We start from the raw sequence: 24,937 nt of genomic DNA, 5'->3' as shown, positions 1-24,937 counted from the left end.
AAAGGTCAGATGAACATAAAGCATCCGTCGCATGCAGGTACATTGTTAATACAGGTATAGTAAATCAGGGTGACCGCATGGATGTACTGAACTAACTGGAGCTTATTTGTGTGGAATAACTTGAACTCGGGGGTCAAAAATATTTAAACTGGTGTACACAGTACAAAGTGTAAAAAGGAGCAAAGTTGCGCAGCTGTTTAGAAAGGAAAACCTTTATTTTGAAAAGTCTAACCAGGAATTTCTTTACTCATCTTGGTTGCGATGACAAATAATGCACCCTACCTTTTTATTTTGAAGGTAGTAGCCGGGAATCCTCTTAAATGTCTTGCCTGCTCTGACAGATATCGTATTCGAGTGCAACGCGCCAAGACTCTCTTCATCAAACCCTCTGCAACATTAGCGAGTGCATTACCAGAAAAAGCGTTTCAAGACACTGAAATAGAGCTCAGAAGAGTTAATTTAATAACGACACAGGTCAGTCAGTTCAGTTTCTTCTCTTCTCTTCTCTTTCTTTCTTTCTTTCTTTCTTCTTTCTTTTCTTTCTTTCTTTTCTTTCTTTCTTTCTTTCTTTTCTTTCTTTCTTTCTTTTCTTTCTTCTCTTTTTTCTTTCTTTCTCTTTTTTCTTTTCTTTTTTTTTATTCTCCTGCACTCGGTGATGCGTCTTGGTTGCGTGCCTCGGACTGCGCCTGGTGTGTGATGGACCTCTGGAGGTGTCTGTGTCCCCGGGGTGCAAGAGGACACCAGCAAGCTTAGGTAAGAAAAAGTCTTATTTTTCATTGAACATTTACATTTTGTGTATGTTTTTAATGGCACCGAATGTAGACTACTAAAATGGAATTGCTAGATCACTTTCTATAGTCTGATTAAAACTTTGTCTAATACAAGTCCACATGGCGAAGGTTATTGCTTCAACGAGTGCTGTTTTTGCTTTTATAACAGATTGCGGTTTGCCTCGCATTACTGTACAGGATGATAGTGAAATAAATACCGTTTTGTTCAATGCCGATCATCATGTGATCATAGACGATCTATTGATGATGCAATTCCTTTTGCTTTTCTTTTTCCTCAAGCAGTACTTGATTTGGGCAGATGGTTATCATTATTTATTTTTTAATAACCTTGTCCAAGAGGTTTTGTTGTTACCCACATGGACAATAACCGGCCTTTCTGCCAGTCTGCAGGATTGTGCAAAAACTGCTGCGTTCCACCTCAAGTCTTTGGCAGAAACGCACACACGCGCTGGGAACTTATTGGTGTATACAAGTCTTAAAATAGGCGCAAAGTGCACCAATTGCCTAATGTCCACTAATGTCTGCTGAAGTTAAAAGCTAAGTTTTTGATGGAATTTTATTGATCAATAAGCAGACAGGGGCAGAGGAGTGGTGACAAAAGGCAAGCGAGTGATTGCTCCTCTGATCTCTGAGTCTATTAATGCTTGAACCAACTTCGGTTATCATCAGAGCCTATTCTATCAGCCTGATACGAGCTGTGGGACACATCTCAGTCTCATTTCTACCACAGATTTATGATGATTGATGATGATTAATAAAATTCTAATTTATGAAGCACCTTTCATCTAAAAGAAAATCTCAAAGTGCCCCAGAGGCTTTTTTTCCCCCCAGCCTATATATCTTATAATTAAAACAAAATATATATATATATATATTTTTTGTGCAGATACACACAGCTTGACGCAGACAAAAACAGGGTATTTTGCGCTGTTGTGGGAATATGAACACAGATGTCTTAATTTCCGCCACACAGAACAGCACATGTCCTTCCCTTTGAATACAGTGTGTAGGATGCTCAGTAGTCCTTGACATGGCAGAAGGCAGAAACGGATTCGCTAATGCTCTGTCTGCTGTCAATTGAACTCCACAGTGTCCATTTCTTCGAAATAGATTTTTTTTTTTTTTTTAATTTGCTGCTCTTCTATCACCTATTGAGTTAAATTATATATACATACTTGCTGGGTGGGAGGGCGAATGAAAGCCACACTTTCGCCTCTTTATTGAATAGGTCAGTCACTCTGTGCTTAATACTAATAGGAGAAATGGTATTTCTATTTCAGATCATTTCAATGGGAAATAGTGATTAATATAAAGTTAAACTTATTATCAAGGTAGCATTGAATGGTGAAATGAATGTTAAAGTACTAACCATAGCACAGGAGATGAGTGAATAGCCAGGTCGGTCCATTTTAGCAGCTCTTTAACTCTATCATATCCTCACTGTATATTCTCTATATACTGCTTCATTGTACATGCCTGACACCCCAGGTTCAACATGTAAGAGGATGTCACGGTCCACTGCTGAATAGTCGGTAATCACTCCCGCTGTTATTTGAGCTTCCCGCTGTGAAATGACTGACGTGATATAACTCATGAACGAAAGCTGCAACATCGGCTCTTGTCAGAATATCGATAAGCAGTTTGACGATTACTGCTAGAGAAGATGCCAGTCACTTCAGATATACTACTGTTCAAGCATAACAGAATAGACTCCACTATTGTACTTGCCAGTTCGAAAAGAAAAAAAAACACAGTACAACACGTAATTTCACACGAAAATGCTGTTGTAGTTCTTGCTGATTGAAAGCTGATTGTTTTGGGTTTTTTTTTTGCAGCGGCTTCGCAGCCTTGCTGATGTGTTTGGAATGTGAAACCGACTCATGTGAAAGCTTGTCCTGAATATTTCATATCTGTTTTCTTTGTATGATCTTCCATTTGATCTGCCTCTGTTCTTTATTCATTAGTGTGTCCCGGTTCTGCTTGACTGATCATGCATGAGCACTCTTGTCACGCCTCTCTTACGCAAAGTCAGTATATCATTAACAAGCGCGCAATGTTAATGCTGGTTAAAGTGTTTATTTCATTGTTGCTTGTTTACACTTAGCCATGATGAGCTTGATCTAGTCAATGATGGTGTAGTGGTGCCCATAATCAACATTGCTTCGTTTCCCATCCCGTGATGGTGTGAATGTGAGTGAGAAAGGTTGTCTTTTTCTATATGTGCCTGTTGCCTGACCGGCAACCAGGTCAGCGCGTAAGCAGCGTCCACCTTTTGCCTGAAGTCAGCTGGCACAGCATCTCGTGACCCTGAATGGGATGAACAGTATGGAGGATGGATGAATACATTTGTTGCAGATGCAGTATTAGGATTGGATTCCTTCCTTTTCTCCATTATTCTCTCTTTAGAAAAACGACTTTTTAGTGACAAGTACAGTAAAGAGGCGTGCTATGCTCGTGTGTGTATGTTCAATGCATGCGTGGTGAGAGAAGGTCTGCGCTACAAACAGAATTGTTTATTTAATCAACACAGACCGAGACTGGCCTTTGACGCATGTTGTGTCTCCCTCACACGCGCGTGCATGCATGTATGCACAGTTGCACACACATGAACACACACACACACACACACACACACACACACATGAACACACACACACACACATGAACACACACACACACACACACGAACACACACACATGAACACACACACACGCACGCACACACACACTCGTGTCTCTTCATGACAAAATCACATTAATAATGTTCCTCCTAGTCCAAAGCTGATGTCACTAATTTGTCTGTAAATGACCACAGGGAAAAGGAAGTCATGTTTGCCCGTTGCCGTGCAGCAAAGCGAAAGAGACTTGCAGGATATATATTTTTTCCACACTAGTGAAATTGAGGTGCATTTTCATATCTCTATATATAGTTATGTAAATCTGTGCCTAGGCAATCGCTGAAATTCATACTTTTACACGAGCAGAAAACTGATAGAAAAGAAGACGCAGCTCATTCAAGTCATTCACTTCCCTTATTAACAATTTCTTTTTATGGTTTACAGTGTTTAATTTTTTTTTTGATAGCAATGACATTCATGAATTACATGTTAGATATGAACATATTTTACACTTGCTTGGCGATCTAGAATTGTACTTGTGAGCACATTTGAGTCTGCAACAGAATCTCATCTTGCAACATTATGCAATTAAAAAGGGTATTTAAATCCTACAAATGACTATTTATAGCTTGTGCTTGACCCCATGTTGAGGATTACGTTACTTTCTTGCAAACGTTATCGTAATGACAACAGTTCACTTGTTGATTCTGCTTAATGCTCTCAACCACTGCTCCGTTTACCCTCTGAAATATGCAAATTAATACCGACCTGGAAAATGTTGTAGCACAAGTTCATAACAGCACATTCTGTTATAATGTAGTCAAGGCGGTGCATGTTAATGAGTTATGATGTATGCGCATGTGTTACACGTTGTTTGTTTGACAAAATTGTTACTACTCCACACAAATCTAATCCTCATTGTGCTCGCCAACGCCTCTGCCTGCCAGTGAAATGGAAAAGCTGGAAAAGCTCTGTCACATTCATGATGCACCTGCGTCATCTGTCACCTCACCTCATCTCACCTCTCTTTGCATCCAAGTCTCTCATGTGTCCTGTTCACTCCATAATAGTGATCATCTTCGCTGCCTGATGAGGAATGGCGTTATTCACATTTCCCCTTTGCTCGAAATGAACCATCTTTCTGTTCTCCACTACATTTCTCAGTCTCTCCCATTTTTCTGATGGCTCCTTTTCAAATCACCTCTTTTCTTAATTCCTCAACATGCTTTCACGCATTCTGAGCATAAATTTGATAAAGCCATTTACCTCTGATGCGTCCATTAAATCTCAAATAATTTTTCCCTTTTGAAATTAATGGAATGGCTGAGTTCTTTTGTTATGTGTTTTTTTAAAATAATGGACACAGCACTCAGTAATATTTTACTTTATAAAATTGTTCCCTCGCTGCATTACAATTTACCTTTCGCGGTCTTGCTGTTATTGGATTTTATGGGGGGCGTCAGTGTATTATGCTTTTATTCATTTATTTATTTTACTGTGTGTGAATAATACATGGCATATGGAGTGTGTCTGTCTTCTTGTGCTACTGCACTGTTTGTGTACAAATATCCGCTGCTTTAAAGTGTTATTACCTTCACATGATTTGATTTGCATTTGCCCGTTAACCTTTTCGAGAAGTGACTAAAGTTACATGCACTGCTGCCACCATAGGGGGCCCTTCATTTTTCTTTTACTATTAGGTTTCGCTTCTTTGAATGTTTGTCCTGTATATCATTCCAAATCCAAGTTGCAGTAGAAGACTCAGCATAAGTGCAACCAAGCAATGTCTGCCAAGCAATGTCAGTGATGAAACTTTAAACTTCAGTCAATACATATTTGATATATTTTTAGATATTTTTTCATTCATCCTATTTCCAAACCGCTTGTCCTCACGAGGGTCTCGAGTGTGCTGGAGCTTATCCCAGCTAACTTAGGGCAGTAGGTGGGGTGCACCTTGATCTGGTTGCCAGCCAATTGTGGCACATAGAGACAAACAAACATCCACGCTAACAATCCAAATTTGGAGAGGCCTGCTATGCATGTTTTTGGAATGTGGGAAGAAATCAGAGTACCTAGAAGAAACCCACACAGGTACGGGCAGAACATGCAAACTCCACACAGGAAGGCCAGAGCCGAAATTGAATCCCACACCTCAGAACTGTGAGGCGGATGTGCTAACCAGTGTGTCACCGTTCCGACCTAAAAATAAACAATAGAATAATTTGGGGGGGGGGGATTAATCCAGGGGCTACTTACAGTGTGTTTTGGGGCTCAATGCCAGCTGAGGCACTGCCCATCCCTGACCAACAGTATAAGAATACTTTGACATAGACATGAAGGTAGTGTGCTTATTTCTGTGGATTACAATTGGAACTTAATAATTGGCTGATTTTTTTTAAAATTTATTTTCTAAAATATATTAAAGAAGGCATATATCATTAAAAAGAACCAACAGAGGAATGGTGGAAATCTTTGGATAGGCCTGACTTAGAACAGGAACCGTTAGTTACATAGTTGGAACATGTAATTACAGTTGAAGATGTAATAAGAGGACATAATATTCTATAGTGTGAATGGCTGACATGGAAAGGCAGGTGAATAAGTGGGAAGATGATGAGAGACAAATATCAAATGCAGTCTCTGTGAATAAGTCAAGTGGGACATTTTGTACATGACCATAAGATATTTTCTCAAGTGTTTCCCTTTACTCCCACAAGACAAGATTTGAGAATGGATAATTTAGCTGCTGTGTGCAAGTATCTCCTAACTGTCTCCTAACAAGTGCACATGGATCGGATTTGACAAGTAGACATTTATACCGTCTGGGATATCACTTTTCATGTCTTTCAGTTACTCCCAGTTAATGTTTTAGTCATGCTGCCTGTTTGTTGTCATGGCTCCTGTTGTTCTGACAACCATTATTGCTCTTGCATAATGGGCACTTCCAATAATGCTGCTAATTGCAGGTCAGGTTGTAATGAAAAGAATCAAACAATGTCGGTTACGCTGAGTGAATGGAGGAATCCGACAGATCAGTGACATTCTTTCAGAATTTACACGACATTCTTTCAGAATTTACACACCTCGGAGGAAGCGAGAGAGAGTGGGGGGCACACAGAGTAATGCAATGCCAATTATTGTTTTCTCTGTTAGACAAGGCAATTATGTGAGCACTCCAGAAATATGCTGAAAATTATTCTCGGTGGTCATATTAAAATATTTTTCTGCAGCTTCATATACAAGACGTTTATGGCTAGAATAGTCATTTACCACATTAGCAATGTATGGAGTGTATTCCTGATTAGTTTAATGTCATCCTCATTGAAAAATAGATATTTTATTTAAAAAAATAAGGACATTTCTAAGTGACCCCAAACTTTTGAATGGTAGTCTTTACGAACAACAAAAATCTTTTTGTCTTTTTCTTAGGTCGAAAAACACAAAGCATAGAAATTTACAACACACTAAACGTTCACTTAAAGAATAGATAGGTACAGTAGATGGATGGGTGTATACAATAAAATTAGGTGCAACCCCAAGTTTGTGTTATCAAGCAAAATATACAAAATAGGAAAGAAGATGATATGAAATAAATTAATAAATTCTTCTCATGGAAGCAGCACATCATCATCAGATTACTAAATTAGATTTACTAGTTTAATGTACAGATCCATACATGTGGCGCATACAGCGACCGCGCTGACGAAAGTAAATACCCCACAAAAGCTTACTTTAATTTCACACATGATAGGTTAAGCTGTAGCGCTGCACATTATATTCAAGCAATTAAAATTATTTACATTGAAGCAATTAAAATGTCACATTTACATAATAATGCAATAAGCAAAAATCTTAATTAGTAGTATAAAAGTAATAGTTTTCCTTGATAATTCCCTAAGGGTGTGAATCTTAGTAAGTAATACACACAATAATACAGTCCGCACAGATGTCATTAATATGACAATAGGCTCCAGCACGCCCGCGACCCCGTGGGGACAAGCGGTGCAGATAATGGTTGGATGGATGGATTACCGTAATTTTCGGACTATAAGTCGCACCGGAGTATAAGTCGCACCAGCCATAAAATGCCCAAAAAAGTGAAAAAAAACCATATATATGTATGTAAGTCGCTCCTGAGTATAAGTCGCCCCCCCACCAAACTATGAAAAACAACCGCGACTTATAGTCCGAAAATTACGGTAATATGACAGCAAATTCAGTTTATTACATCTCACATGATCAGATGGGATTGTGCTGTGAAATGGGACCAGCTGCATATTGCAAATACTTTGTTGGTTCACATCTGCCATGCAAGCCACTGCATAATATAAATGAGATGTAATAGGTTTTGTGTTTGTGTGTCTAATGTCCATGGATGAAGGATTGTTAATTTATGCATCGGATACATGGGAACATATGCTTGAAAATTATGCGAGCGCTCCCCTGTGCGTGTGTGCCGTTAGTTAGTGGGTGCACGCTTTATCACTGCTGATTAGGTGGAAAATTAAGTATTCATTAGCTGTTAGCCACACACATGCCCACTTGTTATTTTAAGGGCCATCATAGAGTCCAACATACTCTTATGTGAACTAATCATGTCAATTATCGTAGCGCTTAATTTGTTCAGGGAGGCATCAAACATTATATTTCCCATCTCAAAGGTTTCTATCCTCATTTAGGCCTTTGCTGACATTAAGCAAGGGACGGGGTATAAACCATTCACACTTAAATTCTCACCTTTAGACAATTTTTTGATCGATTGATTGACAACTTTTATTCCGAACATTCAAATACACAAACAATACCGAGCTTTCCGTTTGCTATCAGACAAAATCCCTTCATAAAACCAAATGAAATTGAGGAAGCAAAATAAACACAGAGAAAAAAAGAGAGAGAAAAAAAGATATTCGGAAAGGATTGAGAAAAAGCATAGCTTTCGAGTTTTCAATGAATGAAACATGTATATTTTAGCGTCTCGGAAGGAGAAAACAAACTAGTGCATTTTATTTTAACGTGAGACTCAAGTGGACAGATTTTGGAGTATATTCTACAGCATATCCATTTATCTGTCTGCCTATCAATTAATTATTTCATCAGTGGGGAGATAGTCATGAGACTCCTTAATTAATCTCCAGAATTCTTTACTCCAAGACAATTTGGATAATTTTTTTAGGAACAATAGGTCCCCTTTTTGTTTGAGGAAGATGTAGCTTATTGCTAATGTGTGTTTTTTTTTCATCATAATATTCAGCATGTATACAGAAAAAGGCTTTTTTTGTCTTTGTGACTTTTATCAATACAGCAATTTCTTTTTACAACTTATTATAGGTACACAGACATCGAGAAGTTAAGTCTGAAAGCATTGAAAGTAAGCCTGCAACGTAATGATGAAGTTAACAGAAGATATTAAAGGAAAAATTAATGACCGAATTTTGTTTTCAGAAAATAAATTTTAAAAAGAATCATTAGGAAAGACATGACTCATCAAGAAAGAAATAAAACTAATGTAAAAAGTCAAATTAAATGAAAATGAGTTGAGCGGAGAAAGTGGCGAAAATGACTTGATTGAACCCTTGATAGCATTTGAGAATTAAAAAATAGCCATAAAATGGTCAGTTTAAGAATTTTAACTACTGCATACTCCATGCACTTCTCACTGCCTGTTGCCATGGTAACGCATTCTCTGACAATACAATTCAATCTCCAAGCGGCACTGATGACTAATTCACTTTAGGGGTAGAATTTTGCATTTCTGTCATGTTTCATTTAGTTTATTGCTTTTAGTTAGTATGCTTGCTCAACACAAAGTAATGGTTGACACGTTGGGTAGAGGAAAGCTTGAAGGTGATGCAGTGGTTAGGATTGCAGACGTGGAGCTGGCGGGTACTCCAACACAAGCTTAAATTTTGTCATTGGGAGGCGCACTCACTTCTTTCAATGTCACAAGCCCCCTGAGGGTAATATGTTATCATGATCAACAATGGTAGTTTGAATTTAAACTAGTGGATCGCAAACTGGAGTCCTTGGTTCCTTGCAAGCCAGCAAAATCATTTTCTTTGACGCTGGCTGGTGAATGTGTGCACACGCGGGCGCAGCATCAGAAGACAAGTTAAAAAGACCTATGGTCACACTGTGATTACAAATTCAAATCATTAGCATTACAAGGATAACTGTGGTGCCGATAGTTTTTTTTCCCCTTTTGGTGTTGGCAGGGGACGGGTCAAGGATATCTCAGCACTCCACATAACAAATTTTTGTTTTGTTTTACAAAGCCCATAAAGATTATTTTAATTATTTTTATGTTCCCTACCAAAGACAGGTGGAAATGTGGAAAAACAGATCAGAAAATACCCAAAAATCAATTATCTGGCCTTGCACCTTGCTGGAGTTCATATTTCGGGGGGGGGGGGCATTGCCTCTGCAATTCTTGTCACTACAGGTGACACATTAGTGATGAGCACATCCTTCTCTTAGTGAGGCCATTTGAATCCCGGCTCTTAAATTCATTTGCGTAGTTTAAACTTGGGCTTTCAAGCAAACTTACGACCATCGTGAGGATCAGCAGTATGAAAAATGAATGAATGAGTGGATATGTTAGCACCATAGGCGGTTGCTTGGATACAGCGCTTGAGTCATAAATGTCTTAACAACTAATATAACCAACTTTAATTCAAGAGTTGAAGTTGTCAGCTAAATATGCCGCTCATAAATGTAGAATTGCTCTTGTGAGTGTGTCAAAGTCCAGGAGAATGTTGGTCTTGACTCCTGAGACTTTGCAGTCAGTCTGCCAGTCAGACTGAAGAAGCATCACCCGCACGACAGCTTTCCTAACACGTGATGCGGTGCCGTTGGTCCAGGCACCTGATGATGTGCACTTGCTCACCTTTTCCACAGCAACACCGTTGATAGTCAGAGGGTCATGCTGGGTTTGCTTACTAGGTTTCTCATCACTGCTGATGTTGTTCCTCAGCAAGTCTGTTCTCGTTGGTCTCATCATATCCTTCTCTGCTAATTGATTGATGGCCTAACAAAGAAGGTAACAAAGTTCAGAGGTTGACGTTAAAGTTTATTTATATACACACACACACACACAACAGCACAATTACTTGAAAGGGGAAAACATTTTATATGTAGCTTGGCTTTGAAACATTTTTTTTTTTTTTGTGACACCAGCCTCGAGCCTTTCTGACACAGCTCGTATACTTTTATATTTTGCCAATTGGGCAGTCATTCACCTGCGCAAACAACCAGTAATGGAAAAGATAACCACCGCAGTTGTAAAGACGCAATTTTATCAAAATTGTGTCGTAAAAAAAGCAACATTCTATTCAGGCTGAATATTGCTTGTGGTGAACCCATTTGACTTTATGTCTAATCGTTCTTATTTTACATCCAAATCTGCACTGAGTCGATGGACCTACAAATATGAAAACAGCTTTTTCCAGTGCAATGTCACCCACACCGTTTTAAGTTTGTGTCCAACATCTTGCGTGTGTTTTCATCTGGGTACCGCGATTGTCTTATTAAACAGCACATGTGCTGTCATGTATGTAGAAATAACACACACATACACACATGCACATGCAGACAGAGGAACACACTCACAGGGACTGTTGTGTCCCTTATGTTGGCAGTTGTCACACTTGAGATTATGCGGTCAGCATTGCATGACAGACAGGACACACACTCTTATACACACATATATTCGGGTATGTTTGTGTACGTCTGTCCAAGATCTGAACTTACGTTTTTGCTTGTTTTCTGGCTTCTTGATGGACACTAACAATGTATGGAACAGGGCAAACCTTCCTCTCCTTCGTCTTAATCTTAGCTGTGTCGTTTTCCTTCCTTATCTACGTTCACGATTAACTGTTAAAAAGTTCTTCACAACCATTGATTGGACGCTTGCCTTTAAACATGACATGACACTGGTAAACGGAAAAATAAATTCCTACATTTTTCCACTGAAAGGTTCGTTTCAGTTCAGCAACAATATGGTTTGTAACAGTAAACCCTGATGTGGCTGGTGTTTTCACTGCAGGCTGTGTGGATAGAAAGCGGATAGCTGAGTCAGTTATGTACAGTGTATGCCCAGCATGACACAATGTAACCTGCCAATTAATTCAACAAAGAAGAGGAACAGTAAGCAAAAGACAACAATAGAAGATGCCCCTCTATTTATCTTTATGTGACTGCTGATTATTTTAATCTTTCCATGAGGAGTTTGATGATTCTGAGGAAACTGTGCTGATTTTAGTTTTACCAAGTTTGTGCCATTAGATATGAAAAATGATTGTGGTTCTTACTAAATTGTGTGAGGGTTCACTTTTCCTGGATATCTTGTGTTTACTCATGCAGTGCAAAATTGTATCTCCACTAACCAGCTCTCTCCTTCCACTTTGTATTTAATTAGTTATTTATTCTAGGTATATTTATTTGCCAGATTTTTGCTTCGTCTGGTCTTCGTCAAACAATTGTTTCTTGTACTCCATCTGCTTTGCTTTACGTTTGTATTTTATGCAAAAATTTTGCATAATTGTCGCAGGGCACACATAAACAATCATAGACAAACCATTCTCACTTACACATAAAAACAATTAAGACAAGCCAAAAAATAAAATTCAAAATCAAATTTAAAATGATGGGTTTTTTTTTTCATGGAAATGTTTAAGTCCAGTTTTGTAATCACTGCCGTCTGGGTGGTACTGCAAATCGTCGACAAAAATGTTTTATAAGTAATATGCATGTGTGCATACATACTATGCAAATGCATGAAGCTCGGCCAAATGCTGGTTCATTGATGATAACCTTCCAACAGATCACCTTGATCCACGCACACACCAATATGCACACAAAGAGAAAGCAATGTTACTGCTTGTGACCCTTCTTAGAAAGACTCATATTCGTACCTATTTTATTTCTTTCATTTGCTTGTATACACTCTTGTTGAACTTAGGCACACATTACCTCATAAATGACATTCAGTCATTGCAAACTGCAGTGCATAAAATTAAGATGTGCTCATTATGCAATTTGTGCTGTTTTTAGAACGATGTTGCACGCCCTAGGCTGAAAAGAAGCAATATCCTGAATGGATATGATGACTTCCTTAAATCACTGTTTGGGAAAAGGAGCAATCGAATGTAACATTATTGTTTGCAGTTTGGAAAGATAATATTAGCCTAATGTTTCACGGTAGTTTAAAAATTGTGATTGAAAAGCAATTGTCATTTGGGACCATAGCAACATGACTAAATAAAATTGTTGTTACCTTTATCCGTAACTATCTTATGGCTTCATCTTCTTTATGCTTTTGTGGTCCTTTTCAGTCTGCAAACAAATGATGCACTGTCAGGAAATGAGTCAACTGTAAGAACCTGTCATTGACATTTGTGTCTCAAATAAGAACTGCATGTTGTTTTGAAGAAGTAGAATGTTACAGGAGTCGACAATACCGCATTGACATTTGTCTCGAAGATGTTTTGAAGTGAAGGTGACAATTACCGGGACTGAATATGTTGTGATGCCTACGCATCGAGATGTCTATGTGTGTCTCAATGTCAAGACTGGGCAAACAAAGGTGAAGACAAACAGATTGGAACAGAATGGAATTTGAAACGTTTTAGCCAAAAATGTTTTCACACGTAAGGTGTTTTTTGCAGAAACGTTTCAGATTCCGTTTTGTTCTCCAACTTCGTATGTGAAGATGCTCAACCAGTGTCTCTAAATCATACCACGTCTCCTGTCTTCAGAGGCATAGCTGGTAAAAGTCATGTATTTTTTTTTGTAGCCATCCATTCATTTTCTTTTCAGCCTGTTCTCATTTGGGATAGCTTGGGCCTTACCTTAACCTAACTAATTAACTTTTTTTTTTTTTAAAGCCTATTACAATGTTTATTGGCAGCCAGCCTTGGTAGCAGGGAAAGACTACATTTGGAGGAACAAAGACATGATGAGTGAAGTGGGTCTTTTAAAGTGGAAAGTCGTGACTCAACTTTATACGTCAACCAATGGGGAACCTTGGCCAGTAGCATATCAGCATAAGACACAAAAACCTTTTGACATTCTTGAATGTGTGAAGTCTAAAAAATCACATCTGCCACAGTTTCAAATGACGTTCTCAAGGGATGGAAAAGTAGGCAAAAATCTGAGGGTCACATCAGACAAGGCAACGCGTCTTTATTTTAAAAAGCACATACAAAATGTACGTCAATGTGCTTCACATAGTTAAAAGTAGCCTAAAACATTTAGCAGCATTAACATAGAAAAGAGCTGAATACATTTTTAAAACCCAAAGTAAAGAAATGAAAGTAGCTTACTAAAATGACAAATAGAACATGCAGTGTAAGAGATTTTTGGAGAAAGGTATTTTAAAAATGCTTTGAAAGACGTTAATCATAGGTATGGATTTATAAACATGTACTTGGTGCTGAACTCACTTCACATTTGTGCGCAGCATAACAGCTAAATGTCTTGCTTCACCATGTTTGCTTTGAACTCTGGGCTTAACTAATTGTCCCAAGTCTGCAGACCTCAGAACTCTACGTTCTTTATGTTTCATGATCATTTCTTTAATTTAATCAGGACCTAAACCATTAAATCATCTTACCAGCGGCGTGGGGCCTCCAAATTCTTCTCTGCTGTTATTTGTGATTCCCATCCGTGCTGTCTGACAACTCGCTCCCCACGGTGTGTACAGGACCGACAGTGAAATCGGGCCCGGAGCACCTCATGTGTGGGGCTTCCTCCTCTGTGTTCTCGTCCCCACCTTCCTTCATCCTCCCAGCTTCAGTGGGATGTCCCAGGTGGGTCTCCTCTTGGCCTTGCTCGTGCTCTGCAGCTGCACAAAGGTACGACCTCCGTCCTGATTCTGAGCTCCACAATCCCACTCGAGCGAAGGTCAGGACATTAACCCTTGCCACAGGTGTCTTCAGCCACATCCCTGGAGCGTCTGAAGGAACAGTGGAGCAGCTACAAGAACCAGTGTTTAGACTTTTTAAACTCTGTACCCCCCACAACAGGTGAGCCCTTCTCTCCCACTGCTTTGGAAAGAATGCAGACGAATGCAACGACTGCTTTTGCCAATTTAACGTGCTGTGATGCCAGCAGGGGCAGTGTGTAATAAGACCTTTGACCAGTATGCCTGCTGGCCTGATGGACTCCCTGGAACCACAGTCAATGTCTCGTGCCCTTGGTTCTTGCCATGGCATTATAAAGGTCGGTGTTTTCCTGAATGGCATCAAAAGAAATGTGCGAGTGTGTGCCATCTTTGTGCTCAAAGGTGAAGGCGGAGAATAATGAAGACAGCAAAGGAATCAAAACAATTGTTGATTGATGCTGTTGATTTGCATTAGAGAACAATGAAGACAGAGAGAGAATCAAAATATTTACGGTTAATTTGCATAACTCATTAATTAAAATGAGCCTTTGTTTAAAAAGCATTAGTGGATCAAGAGTGACTAAATAAACAGACTACATTCAGGATCGCCATATACACCATATACTTCCGATTTTTTGTGTCAAAGCTGACACCCTTTGAATAAGAATGACAATGTTTTGTCCTTCCACAAAAATAATCCACAAAAAGGATGAATGTATACTCTTCTATGTACATAAGAGCCCTATTTTCATAGTCAGCTCAAGTTAAGATGGTTTTGCACATGGGTGGTGTTTTCGTCCTTTTGATTGTTTTGTTGACATGCGCAGAGAGAAATGGGCGTCGTTGTGGGAGATTTTCTTCCCAGTCAGTGGAAGTAGATGATGTACAATTTTAAATATTTTTGTGATAATAATGAATAATTCTCTGACTAAATAATTGTACTTGGGTAATTATCCGCGGCACATGGCAATCAGGGACACTAGGATGTGGCACAGTGGTTGGGAATCACAGAGCGACACTAATTAATTCTCTGTAAGTGGAAAAACAAACGATTTTATTCTTCTTAATGCAGTTGGCTTATTTCTTCCGACTCTGAGCTGTTTGAGAATAAGTAGCGGCTCTCCTTGTCCTCCACTTTCTTGACTTCCAAACATTAACAGTGGAATCTGTTTTCTATTTTGTCACCAAGGCCAGTGTTTTGGGGGAGAAGCAAGGACAGAAGATGACAAAACACCCAAAAATAATGTTCTAAAATGAAGACTTTTTACAATTTTTTTAAGGTCATCTTTTTCTACATGTGCCCTGAGATTGACTGGAATCCAGTCCAGGCTGTAGTCCCAAAACTCACAGATAAGATTTGATTTCTTGGAAACCTGAGCAGGATAAGTGCTATAGAAAACATAATACTTGGATGGATGGATAATTAACTTTGAAAAAGGGTCATCTCTTGTCCGTGTCTTTCATGAGCATGGACAAATGTAGCAATTGAGTAAGTCCAGAAAATCTGAGTTATAGAAATGAAGGCTTTCTTTCACAGTTGCACGCTTAGTTTGTGTCGGTCCTTTTGAGTCAATGTGGCTGAAAGGAGCCCAGAGCTCATATAGAGACTATTGTTCTCATGTCATTACCTAATCACTTGGTCAAGCTTCACACTATGGTGATGATGAATATGCTTTTGAGTCGATAAGTATATATAATTTCAAGGACTACGTCTATATGATGATTTTGTTTTTTTATGTTAATGTTTTCATGTGTTTTATCTTTACTTTAAGTTTAAGTGTTTTCATAAAATCCCAGTTGACTGTTCTATGCAAAACTACTGAATATTTAAAAATCTAATACAAAAGAAGTTGAAATGTTGTATTGATGCAATCAGCCACATAAAAAAAGAAAGAGACCACCTTGTTTGCTTCAATGTTTTGTTCATTTTATTGTTTGGCGCCACTAAAAGTATATCAAATGTGAACTGCGTTAAAGTATCGTTTTTGGCATTACATTGCCAAGCTAATTGTGTAAGAATTGATAAAGTGATTTGGGTTTTAGAAAATGTCTCAATCAGCTCTTAAATTCAACTCTCTTGAGCTATTTTTATTATATTGGTCCAAACAAACGTACGTTTAGTTATACAATGCTTTTAAAATGAAGATTGAATTGAAGGAACAAGGGTGGTCTCTTAATTTATTGTGGGGGTCCTCAGCATGTACGTATGTGCTTGTTTGAACAGTCCAGCAGGGTTTGGTGTACAGATTCTGTGGCAAAGATGGTAGATGGGCCCAGAAGAATACCAGTGAATGTGAGGATGACCCTGGCCAGGTGAGTGCGCGTTCGTCCGTGTTACAAATGATGCATGCTAATGTGTGGCTTCTTGAACTGCTTTAAGGCAGTTTTAAATCACAGATGGGCAGCTAATATTAGGACAGGGTAAAGTCTATGTGAAATTTTGTTCATACAGCTCTTTTCTATGCAGAGTAAAAGCTTTGCATGATGATAAAGCCCCACCTCTGCTTTGTTTACAGCAGCAGTATGGTCGCATCCTCAGTCAGTTTCGGATCATGTATACTGTGGGATACTCGCTTTCTCTGGGAGCTCTGTTACTGGCCCTGGGAATCCTCATCAGCTTCAGGTAAATTATCCAGTGGAACAAAACAAGTGTAGGAGGAAGAAACAGTCATAAAATCATAAACATTAGCCAGAACAATGGAAGCTAGAAACTAATCTTAGACGGGAGTCAGGTATGAGGACTGAGAAAGTCGTGCTACATCCCACTAGATAGGGTTGCAATGAGAAGAAAAGTGACAGGATGAGTTGAACCTTGTCACACAGTTTCAACTCTACACCAGGAAGCTGCACTGCATGAGGAACAACATCCACATGAACTTGTTTGCCTCCTTCATCCTGAGAGCCGTGTCCATTCTGGTCAAAGATGCCTTGCTGACTCTTACGTTGGACCCCACGGGCAGTGGTGAAAGTCGGGTTCAAACCTGGATCAACATACCGGTTAGAGAACTCGCATCACAGCAGCCTCTAGGAGAATTTGATACCTTGGCAGTTAAGCTCATTTAATGACATTACAAGGAGATAAAATTCACTTAAAGCACTTTGGTCAATAAAATCAAGGGTCCCAATGGAGAGGAATTTATAATAAGCATCAAACAAAAATAACAAAAAATCATCTTGGTGTAGGATTGACTATATTTAAAGCTACATTGGAAAAGAAAAAGACCATCAAATAGCAAAAAAAATTAAACGTTTTGACCATTTGAACTATTTATAGCACACACACATTTATAATGCATACATTATTAGTGTTGACAGCAGCCCTGCTTGGTCCACTAATAATGTAGACCACTTAAATAAGTGAATAGGGGTTGCCATAGCAGTGACAGTTTGCCTTTTTGCTGCAATTGTATTTTAATGTAAATTTTTCCTATTGTTGTTTTTATTATGTAACTATTCAAACAAGAACTGACATGTGCACACTAACACACACACACGCGCACTGCAACCCCAGACACACAAACACACATTCTTTTGAGATCACACTGAAATGACCATGATCATGAGGCAATTGACTCTGATAAATGAGCAAGAACAAAATGAAAGCACAAGAGTGAACATGGTTGCAGTTCTTGTCTTATTTGTCCCCCACTACTGTGCAGGCTGTCATGTGGTGTCGGGGCGCTATGGTGATGATGCAGTACACCGTGATGGCCAACAACTATTGGCTGCTGGTAGAGGGCATCTATCTGCACAGTCTGCTCGTCATCACTGTGTTTAGTGAGAAGAAGTACTTTTACATTTACATGGCCATCGGTTGGGGTAAATAGCATTTTTTGGCATTATCACATGATAATACTCTCTGAGTCATCATTAACTGGCATGGTTATGTATCATATAAACTGGAGTAAAACTATTTTGGGATTTTTGGTAGGCTTGTAAAATGCAAGTAGGCCCAGTAAAAAAAAGTTCTTTAGATGAGGGCTAATCGATGATGTGTCCCTTTTTATGGCTTTATAATGTTTTTCTTTAGATGATCCAACCCTGACATTTCTCTTTCATTCTCAGGAGCACCACTCGTATTTGTTTCGCCCTGGATCACAGTGAAGTACCTCTATGAGAATGAAGAGTGAGTCATGTTTTTCAATGGGATTGTATGCCTCTCTAATCTACCTTTAGGAGAAATGTTAATTTCATGTATGCACAGCTCCTAGTACTGAGACACCGACTAAAGCGTGTCTGTGTTTCTTTTGTATGTGTGTGCATGCCTACGTGCGTGTGTGCGCGTTTGTGTATTTGTGTGTGTAGGTGCTGGGAGAGAAATATTAACATGGGATTCTGGTGGATCATTCGTTCCCCAATATTGGTTGCTTACCTGGTAAGTCTATTCACTGTGTCTATCTTTGTTTTTGTGTGGCAATATGTGAATCAAGTACAGGTGGCAGGAAAAAAAGTACCGTATTTTCCGGACTATAAGGCGCACGTAAAAACCTCAAATGTTCTCAAAAGCTGACAGTGCGCCTTATAGTCCGGTGCGCCTTATATATGGACCAAATTCCTAAATCTAAACTGGCCCGAAGCATTGTGTCATGAAATCAATCATAAGTGGCCCGCTGAAGACTATGAATCATGAATCAAAAAGACTATGGATCATTATTTTGTGATTATAAAGTAATTTGTTGCGTCTGAAGTTGAAATAAAAAAGATAAAATGGAGAATGATTTGATTTGGATTAAAAATCTGACATGATGCATTAATGGTGCGCCTTATATAAGGACAAAGTTTTAAAATGGGCCATTCATTGAAGGTGCGGCTTATAGTCCTGAAAATACGGTAAAGCGTTTCCTTAGGAATCAGGTTGAAAATCCTAATTTTAATATGGTGTTGACATTATAGGTTCTTATTATTTTACGTATTGAAGAACAGGTTTAAATGGCATTTTAACATGATTACTGCCATGTGACAAAACAACATTTACAAATCATTACGAGGTGGCTATAATGATATAATCTCAAACTGCTACGCTTATAATCAATCTTCTTGTAATCAGACTAATGATGATATGTTACATAAGGAAATGGACCAAAGTAACGCCACACACAGCAAAATGGGCACATGCACACACTCACGTACTCACACACACACACTGCAGACATCGTCAAGCACCCTCTCTGAATGACAACGCACATTAATTGATAGAAAGCGCATGTTGTTAGCTTTCCACTTGTGTTTATGTTGGTGTGTTTATAACAGATTCAAGATTCAATGTGTTTTTGTGTCCACTTGACCAATCACGTTTCGAGCGTTTCTAGGAAGTGTACCCGAACAACATTTCCCATGAAAGGCACAATTTTTACACACAGACTCACATATGAAAAGATATTTTCCAGTAATTAATGTAGTGTGTTTTTCGAGATCATATGGACTGTTAATGAGTATTTGAGTATTTACCCATGTTGTTATTTTTCTCCATGGTAACTCTGTGTTTGCGTACGTGCAAGTGCATTTGTGTTGCATGTGAAGCTGGACAGGAAGTACTGGGAGTAAGTGTAAGTGTTATAAAATCAAAGTAACCCAGATACAGTCACCGTCTCTTGTCATTGCAGATAAATTTCTTCATTTTTGTACGAATCATCAAAATCTTGATGTCTAAACTCAGAGCTCATCAGATGAGATACACAGACTACAAATTCAGGTTAGATTTTTTTTTAATGTAATTTCAGTTGAAACACGTCGACTTGCAAATTGCATACAATTGCTGTATAATGAGCCCCTGCTATTCATGGGGGAAAGGGATTGGACCAGACCATGAATAGTAATTTTTCACAAATAATTGACAACTCCCTAAGAGTGATATCAGATGTAGATATAATTGCCTTGGAGAGATGACCACTGGCTTGCAACAGTGAGCAACAAGGCAACATTCCAACAAAAAACATGCAACCGAATTCAAATAAAGAGGATAAAACATACTATTCCTAACTAAGGCCTATATTATTCTGTTTGTGCTTAAGTCTTTATTTTTTACGCACCTGGCTAGCACACCTTGAAGTTGTGGCTATTCTTCCATCCAGACATCTGACACACCTTCCTTGCGTAAGTAGGACGTTTTTGTACGGCCACCAAAGAGGCGTGATTCCGTGAAGGTGGCCCCAATTTCCAGAGCGTGGAGTTTCCATGAGAGCTGTGAATTCCTTAAAAATGCATTTGTTAAGTTAAATTTTAGTGTGAAATTAACTTGCATTGTAGATCTAGAAGTTATCTTAATGGTCACAGACTGCTTAGAGGGAGCATCTGTTTTTGCATTTTGCTAAATCCAATAACAATAATAAGATTCAAGCTGTGCTCATGACTGAGCGCTTGTTTAGAGCAACATGCATTTGCACACATTTGTGTTGCTCGTGCCTCACCCGTGGGTGAGGCACTTTAACGGATTTCGATCAGCATAGATTAAATGAAAGCAAATGATTCAAATCTGACTAATGGCTCCATTACAAGGACTCCAATTATTGGTGAGCAACGCGTTCAAACACCCAGCCTGCAAAAAGGTGATACAAAAAAAGTCCCCCAGCACTGAACTCTTCTTTTTTTCGCCATAAATGTTAATGTTTGGCCATGGACATAATGTTGTCGGGACACATTAGTGCAGTCGGTGAACCCCTGAGACGCTGAAGCTCGAGTCAGCTGATCGGCGGGTGACAGCTGCCACTGTGACAGATGTAATGACTCCAAACATTCAATATGATGTTTCACCTTGGGGCGCTGGCCTTACTCAGCCTCTGGAGTGTGCAAGAGGAAAGGCACCTCAGTCTATGAGAGAAGGCGGCATCAGTGAGATATCAAGAGGAAAGATCAAGAATGCTCATTTCAGGGTCACTCCCTTTATTTATAGTGTATAAGTAACACACTTAAGTCCACGGGAGGATCTGAGCATCCAGAAATGTGTGCAGCTGTGCGCCTTTCCTGACTTAAGCACACACGAGAATGTACCCCAAATGGCACGCAGCCAACAGCTGTAGCCTATCTTAGTATAGTACACATGTATTAAATGGGAACGACTAACCTGAGCCGTGAGGCATGCTGGAATGCCTCAGTCTTGCAGACGCTTCAATGGTTTAGCCCACAAATATAAAAAAACAACTATAATCCCTAAACACTTAAATGACACTACATACACTCGTATCTTTAACATTGCTCTGCCTTTCAAAATGCAGTGCCGCAGCGATCCGTCTGATCCATCCTGTTTTTTCCGAACAAACAAAAGTATCATCTCACAATATATATGTCTCAGTAATCATGTCCTAAAAATGTACGTTATAAAATGAAACTACAGCCGTCATGTTCTGTAGATGTAAAAAGCAGGATTACGGAGGATTTACCGGTTTTCATCACATACAAAGATGATCTTGAAATATTATTGGCTTACTACCTGCTTTCAGTCTTTTAGTGTTTCTCCACCTTGTGGCCAACACTGGAATTACACCAAAAATGAATGTGGCCAACAAGAAAAATAGTTACTAAATACTTACTAAAACAAATTTGTGAAATAGTGGGACTATGAACCAACAATGTAGCCTGTTTACTGTACACCCTTCAATGTTTGTATTTTGGTCCAGATTAGCAAAGTCCACCCTGACTCTTATCCCTCTGCTGGGGATTCACGCCATTCTCTTCACCTTTGTCATCGACGAGTCCGTCCCAAAAGGTTCCATGCTGCGCCTGATACGGCTCTTCTGTGATCTCCTGTTCAACTCCTTCCAGGTCCGAAGTAGTACACAGTCGTAAATACACTACTACAATATGGAGGCTTACATTTGGTCAATGAAATTCTATGATCTTGCCAAAAAAAAAGACGGAAAGTTATAGTGTATCATTTCCATTGCTGAATTTATTTTCTGAACAAGCCGAAGGGAAGAAAAAAAATTCTCGCACTCGCCAATTCTACTTTTCTCCCCAGGGGCTGCTCGTTGCCATCTTGTACTGCTTTGTCAACAAAGAGGTGAGAAAGGTGATCATATACTGAGGGCCTGAGGCTGTCATTATCACCGTCCTTGGTTTTTGTTGTTTTTTTCATCTTTGCAAGCTTTGCTCTACTTCCGCCTTCACCACTAAATGGGACAAGCGTATTGGCATTCTAGTGATCACTAAACTTTGAAATGTACCCTTTGACTAGGAACATCCATCCACTTGAGTGTCTTATTTAATCTCCCCCATTATGTGAACATGGCTCTTTGCCAGCGGCTATCAGCAATCCCATCAGCAATTCCATTATCCCCCAGGTGCAGTCAGAAATGCTGAAAAAGTGGAAGCGGTGGAAGCTGGGTAAAGATATTGACGAGGAGTACCGACACACCCACAGCCAGACGCCACACGTCAAAAGCGGCAGCATCGCCACTGGAAACCTGCCTGATCTCCTTGACAATAACACCAGTGACCCGAGTGGGGGCTCATTGGGGACACCTCAACACAAAAAAGCTGACAGAGGCTCATCCAGCCCCACAGCGACTGATGAAAACCGCCAGTTGGTCGTGTCCTACAGCAACAAGATGGGGAAAGTCAGCAAACACACCTTTCACCTCTCCTTCCTTCCCCAGCGAGGCTCCGCCAGCCATGCCAGCAGCACCCCGGAGGACCTGTGTCTAAAAGAGAGGGCGCAGTGCCACTCTTACCCATTGGAAGGAAAAGAAACCAATGTCTGAAGATTACATGAATGTGCACTGATGCTTTTAAACCAATGAACGAGTTAAAAGGAACATGTAATGGTTTGAGAAAAAAAATAAACAAGACCTGAGGGACATGCAGACAAATTGATGAGTCCAACTAAAATCATGTGCGTGACTGCGTTAGTGACGGTGTACTTTTAATGTTGTCGGAAATATGCTTCTGTTGTATGTGTCTTTGTTGCATTGGATTTGCATTTGTGCTACTCGACAACACGACTCTCTCAGTATCAATGCCTTTGAAAAAGGTTGATGGACTACAGCATGCATCACTTGAACGCATCAGCACTTAGAGCAGTCCTTAAAGTATTACAGCAGAATGACTACTAGCGCATTGTTTAAATGTTTTTTTTAAGTGACCAAAGCCAAATAGGTGGAGAATTATGTATACATGTGTGTTGTTCAATGTATTGTTACATTTTTCAATGTTTTATCTATATTTTGGTAAATGTATAATGGTGAAATATGGGTGTAATGTTTGACTGTACTGGCTGCCACATCTAGATGTTTTGAAATGGTGTCATTTTCACTCAAAGACAATACCTAGTATCATGCTGGCATTGTAAGATTTGAAAAGCAATGTAACACAAATTGAGCGCTTGTGTTGCAGTTGGTGATGCTGCTTTAAATCACCAACATCATGCAATTCTGTCATCGCTCACATTTTCACCTCTCTATTTTATCGGAAGGATGCGCGCACATGCATAATTGTACGGAGCGCGTTTGCTCAAAAGTCCTTGCACAATAACTTTCCATTGTAAGGGGAAGGCCATGCATTTTGTTGCTGCTGCACTAGCAGTTCTTTTGAAAGAATAGCACCGTCACTGACGTGATCTTTGTACACATTTTCTTCTTCCATTGAAGCAGAATGTGCCACGTGTAGCCAATGGCTTTTTTATTATTTAAAAAAATATATATATGAGTGAAAGATGTATTTATCTTTTATTTTTTGTTTTTTATTTATTTTCCTTCAGATTATATGGCAAAGATTAATTTGTTGTACTGGAGTATGACAACATGGAATTTAGTCTGTAAATATGTATATAGTGGGTAAAATAAAATATAAAAACAAATGAAGGATAGCTGACTCAAGTCTTAAAAAAACCACTTAACATTTCAAAAGTCAGATGAGCCTGAAAACAAATTTAGCTATGTGAAAACAGTAGTAGTACATGAAAGTCGATTTTTGTGTTGGATTGTGTCTCTGTGCGTTCAATTAAATGTGTTCTGGGCAATAAAACAAGTGTATTCCAAGTGTATTTCTTTTCTAAATAACAAGATGCTATGGTAATGATTATTTTCACAACAGCTGACAAATGGATGGTATTCATTAAGTAGTAAATCTAATGTGTGCGTGTTCTCGTGCTTAGCATTGCAAAATCTATAAGCTGGAGAGGATAACCGATGATTTATTAATCATATGTTCTATTTGAAAACATTGCAGTAAGCAGGCTTGGGTACGGCGGTCAGCGAGAATCAACTGAAACTTGTGATTAGCTACCATGTCACAATTTATGATTTAGCAAGGAAGTGTCACGACTCGTCCCCGGTTGCTTTAGTATGTTCTGTTACTATGGTTACTGTTCGCGTCGCCCCTCCCCTCTTGTGTTACCTCAATCAATGTCACCTGCCTCTTGTTACCTGTCTTGTATTTAAGTCCTGTCTGCCCCTCACTCCCGTCGGATTGTTGATGTCGTCTCATGTCTTCTTGTTTCTTGGTTCCTCTTTGTCGGTTCTCTTTCGGTTAGCCAGCCAGTCTGTCGGTCGGTCCGTTGAGTTATGTTAGTTTGCCGGTTCTGTTGGCTTGTTGCCCTTATCCTCCCTTCCAACTACCTTTTCCCTTCAATAAACCCTGGTCCAAGCTGCATTTGGTCGCCCTGCTCCGTTCCGTTTCGTGACAGGAGGCCAAGTACTTCTCTTTTTTTTTTCCAG

General features: G+C 39.3%; 1 protein-coding gene across 5 annotated transcripts; it reads left to right on the top strand.

Annotated features, from left to right (window-relative positions):
• Window positions 1-334: 334 nt before the first annotated feature.
• Window positions 335-24,259, top strand: gcgrb (glucagon receptor b). 5 transcript variants are annotated; one of them, XM_037253286.1, is made up of 15 exons: window positions 337-474; window positions 711-753; window positions 14,109-14,259; window positions 14,334-14,430; window positions 14,516-14,626; window positions 16,513-16,601; window positions 16,805-16,911; window positions 17,129-17,285; window positions 17,948-18,107; window positions 18,354-18,414; window positions 18,594-18,663; window positions 19,892-19,980; window positions 21,902-22,046; window positions 22,243-22,284; window positions 22,565-24,259. In XM_037253286.1, the coding sequence occupies exons 3-15, from the start codon at window positions 14,206-14,208 to the stop codon at window positions 22,982-22,984; spliced, it is 1,602 nt and encodes a 533-aa protein (XP_037109181.1). In that variant the 5' UTR covers window positions 337-474; window positions 711-753; window positions 14,109-14,205; the 3' UTR covers window positions 22,985-24,259. The 5 variants fall into 5 exon arrangements, with proteins under 5 accessions (XP_037109205.1, XP_037109190.1, XP_037109196.1 ...); XM_037253310.1 differs by having other exon boundaries at window positions 335-753; window positions 14,519-14,626; window positions 16,808-16,911; XM_037253295.1 differs by having other exon boundaries at window positions 336-753; window positions 14,519-14,626.
• The last annotated feature ends 678 nt before the right edge of the window (window positions 24,260-24,937 follow it).

The sequence above is a fragment of the Syngnathus acus genome, chromosome 1 (assembly GCF_901709675.1).
Source record: "Syngnathus acus chromosome 1, fSynAcu1.2, whole genome shotgun sequence".
Taxonomy (NCBI): Eukaryota; Metazoa; Chordata; class Actinopteri; order Syngnathiformes; family Syngnathidae; genus Syngnathus; species Syngnathus acus.
This window is presented reverse-complemented; position numbering and strand designations above follow the sequence as displayed.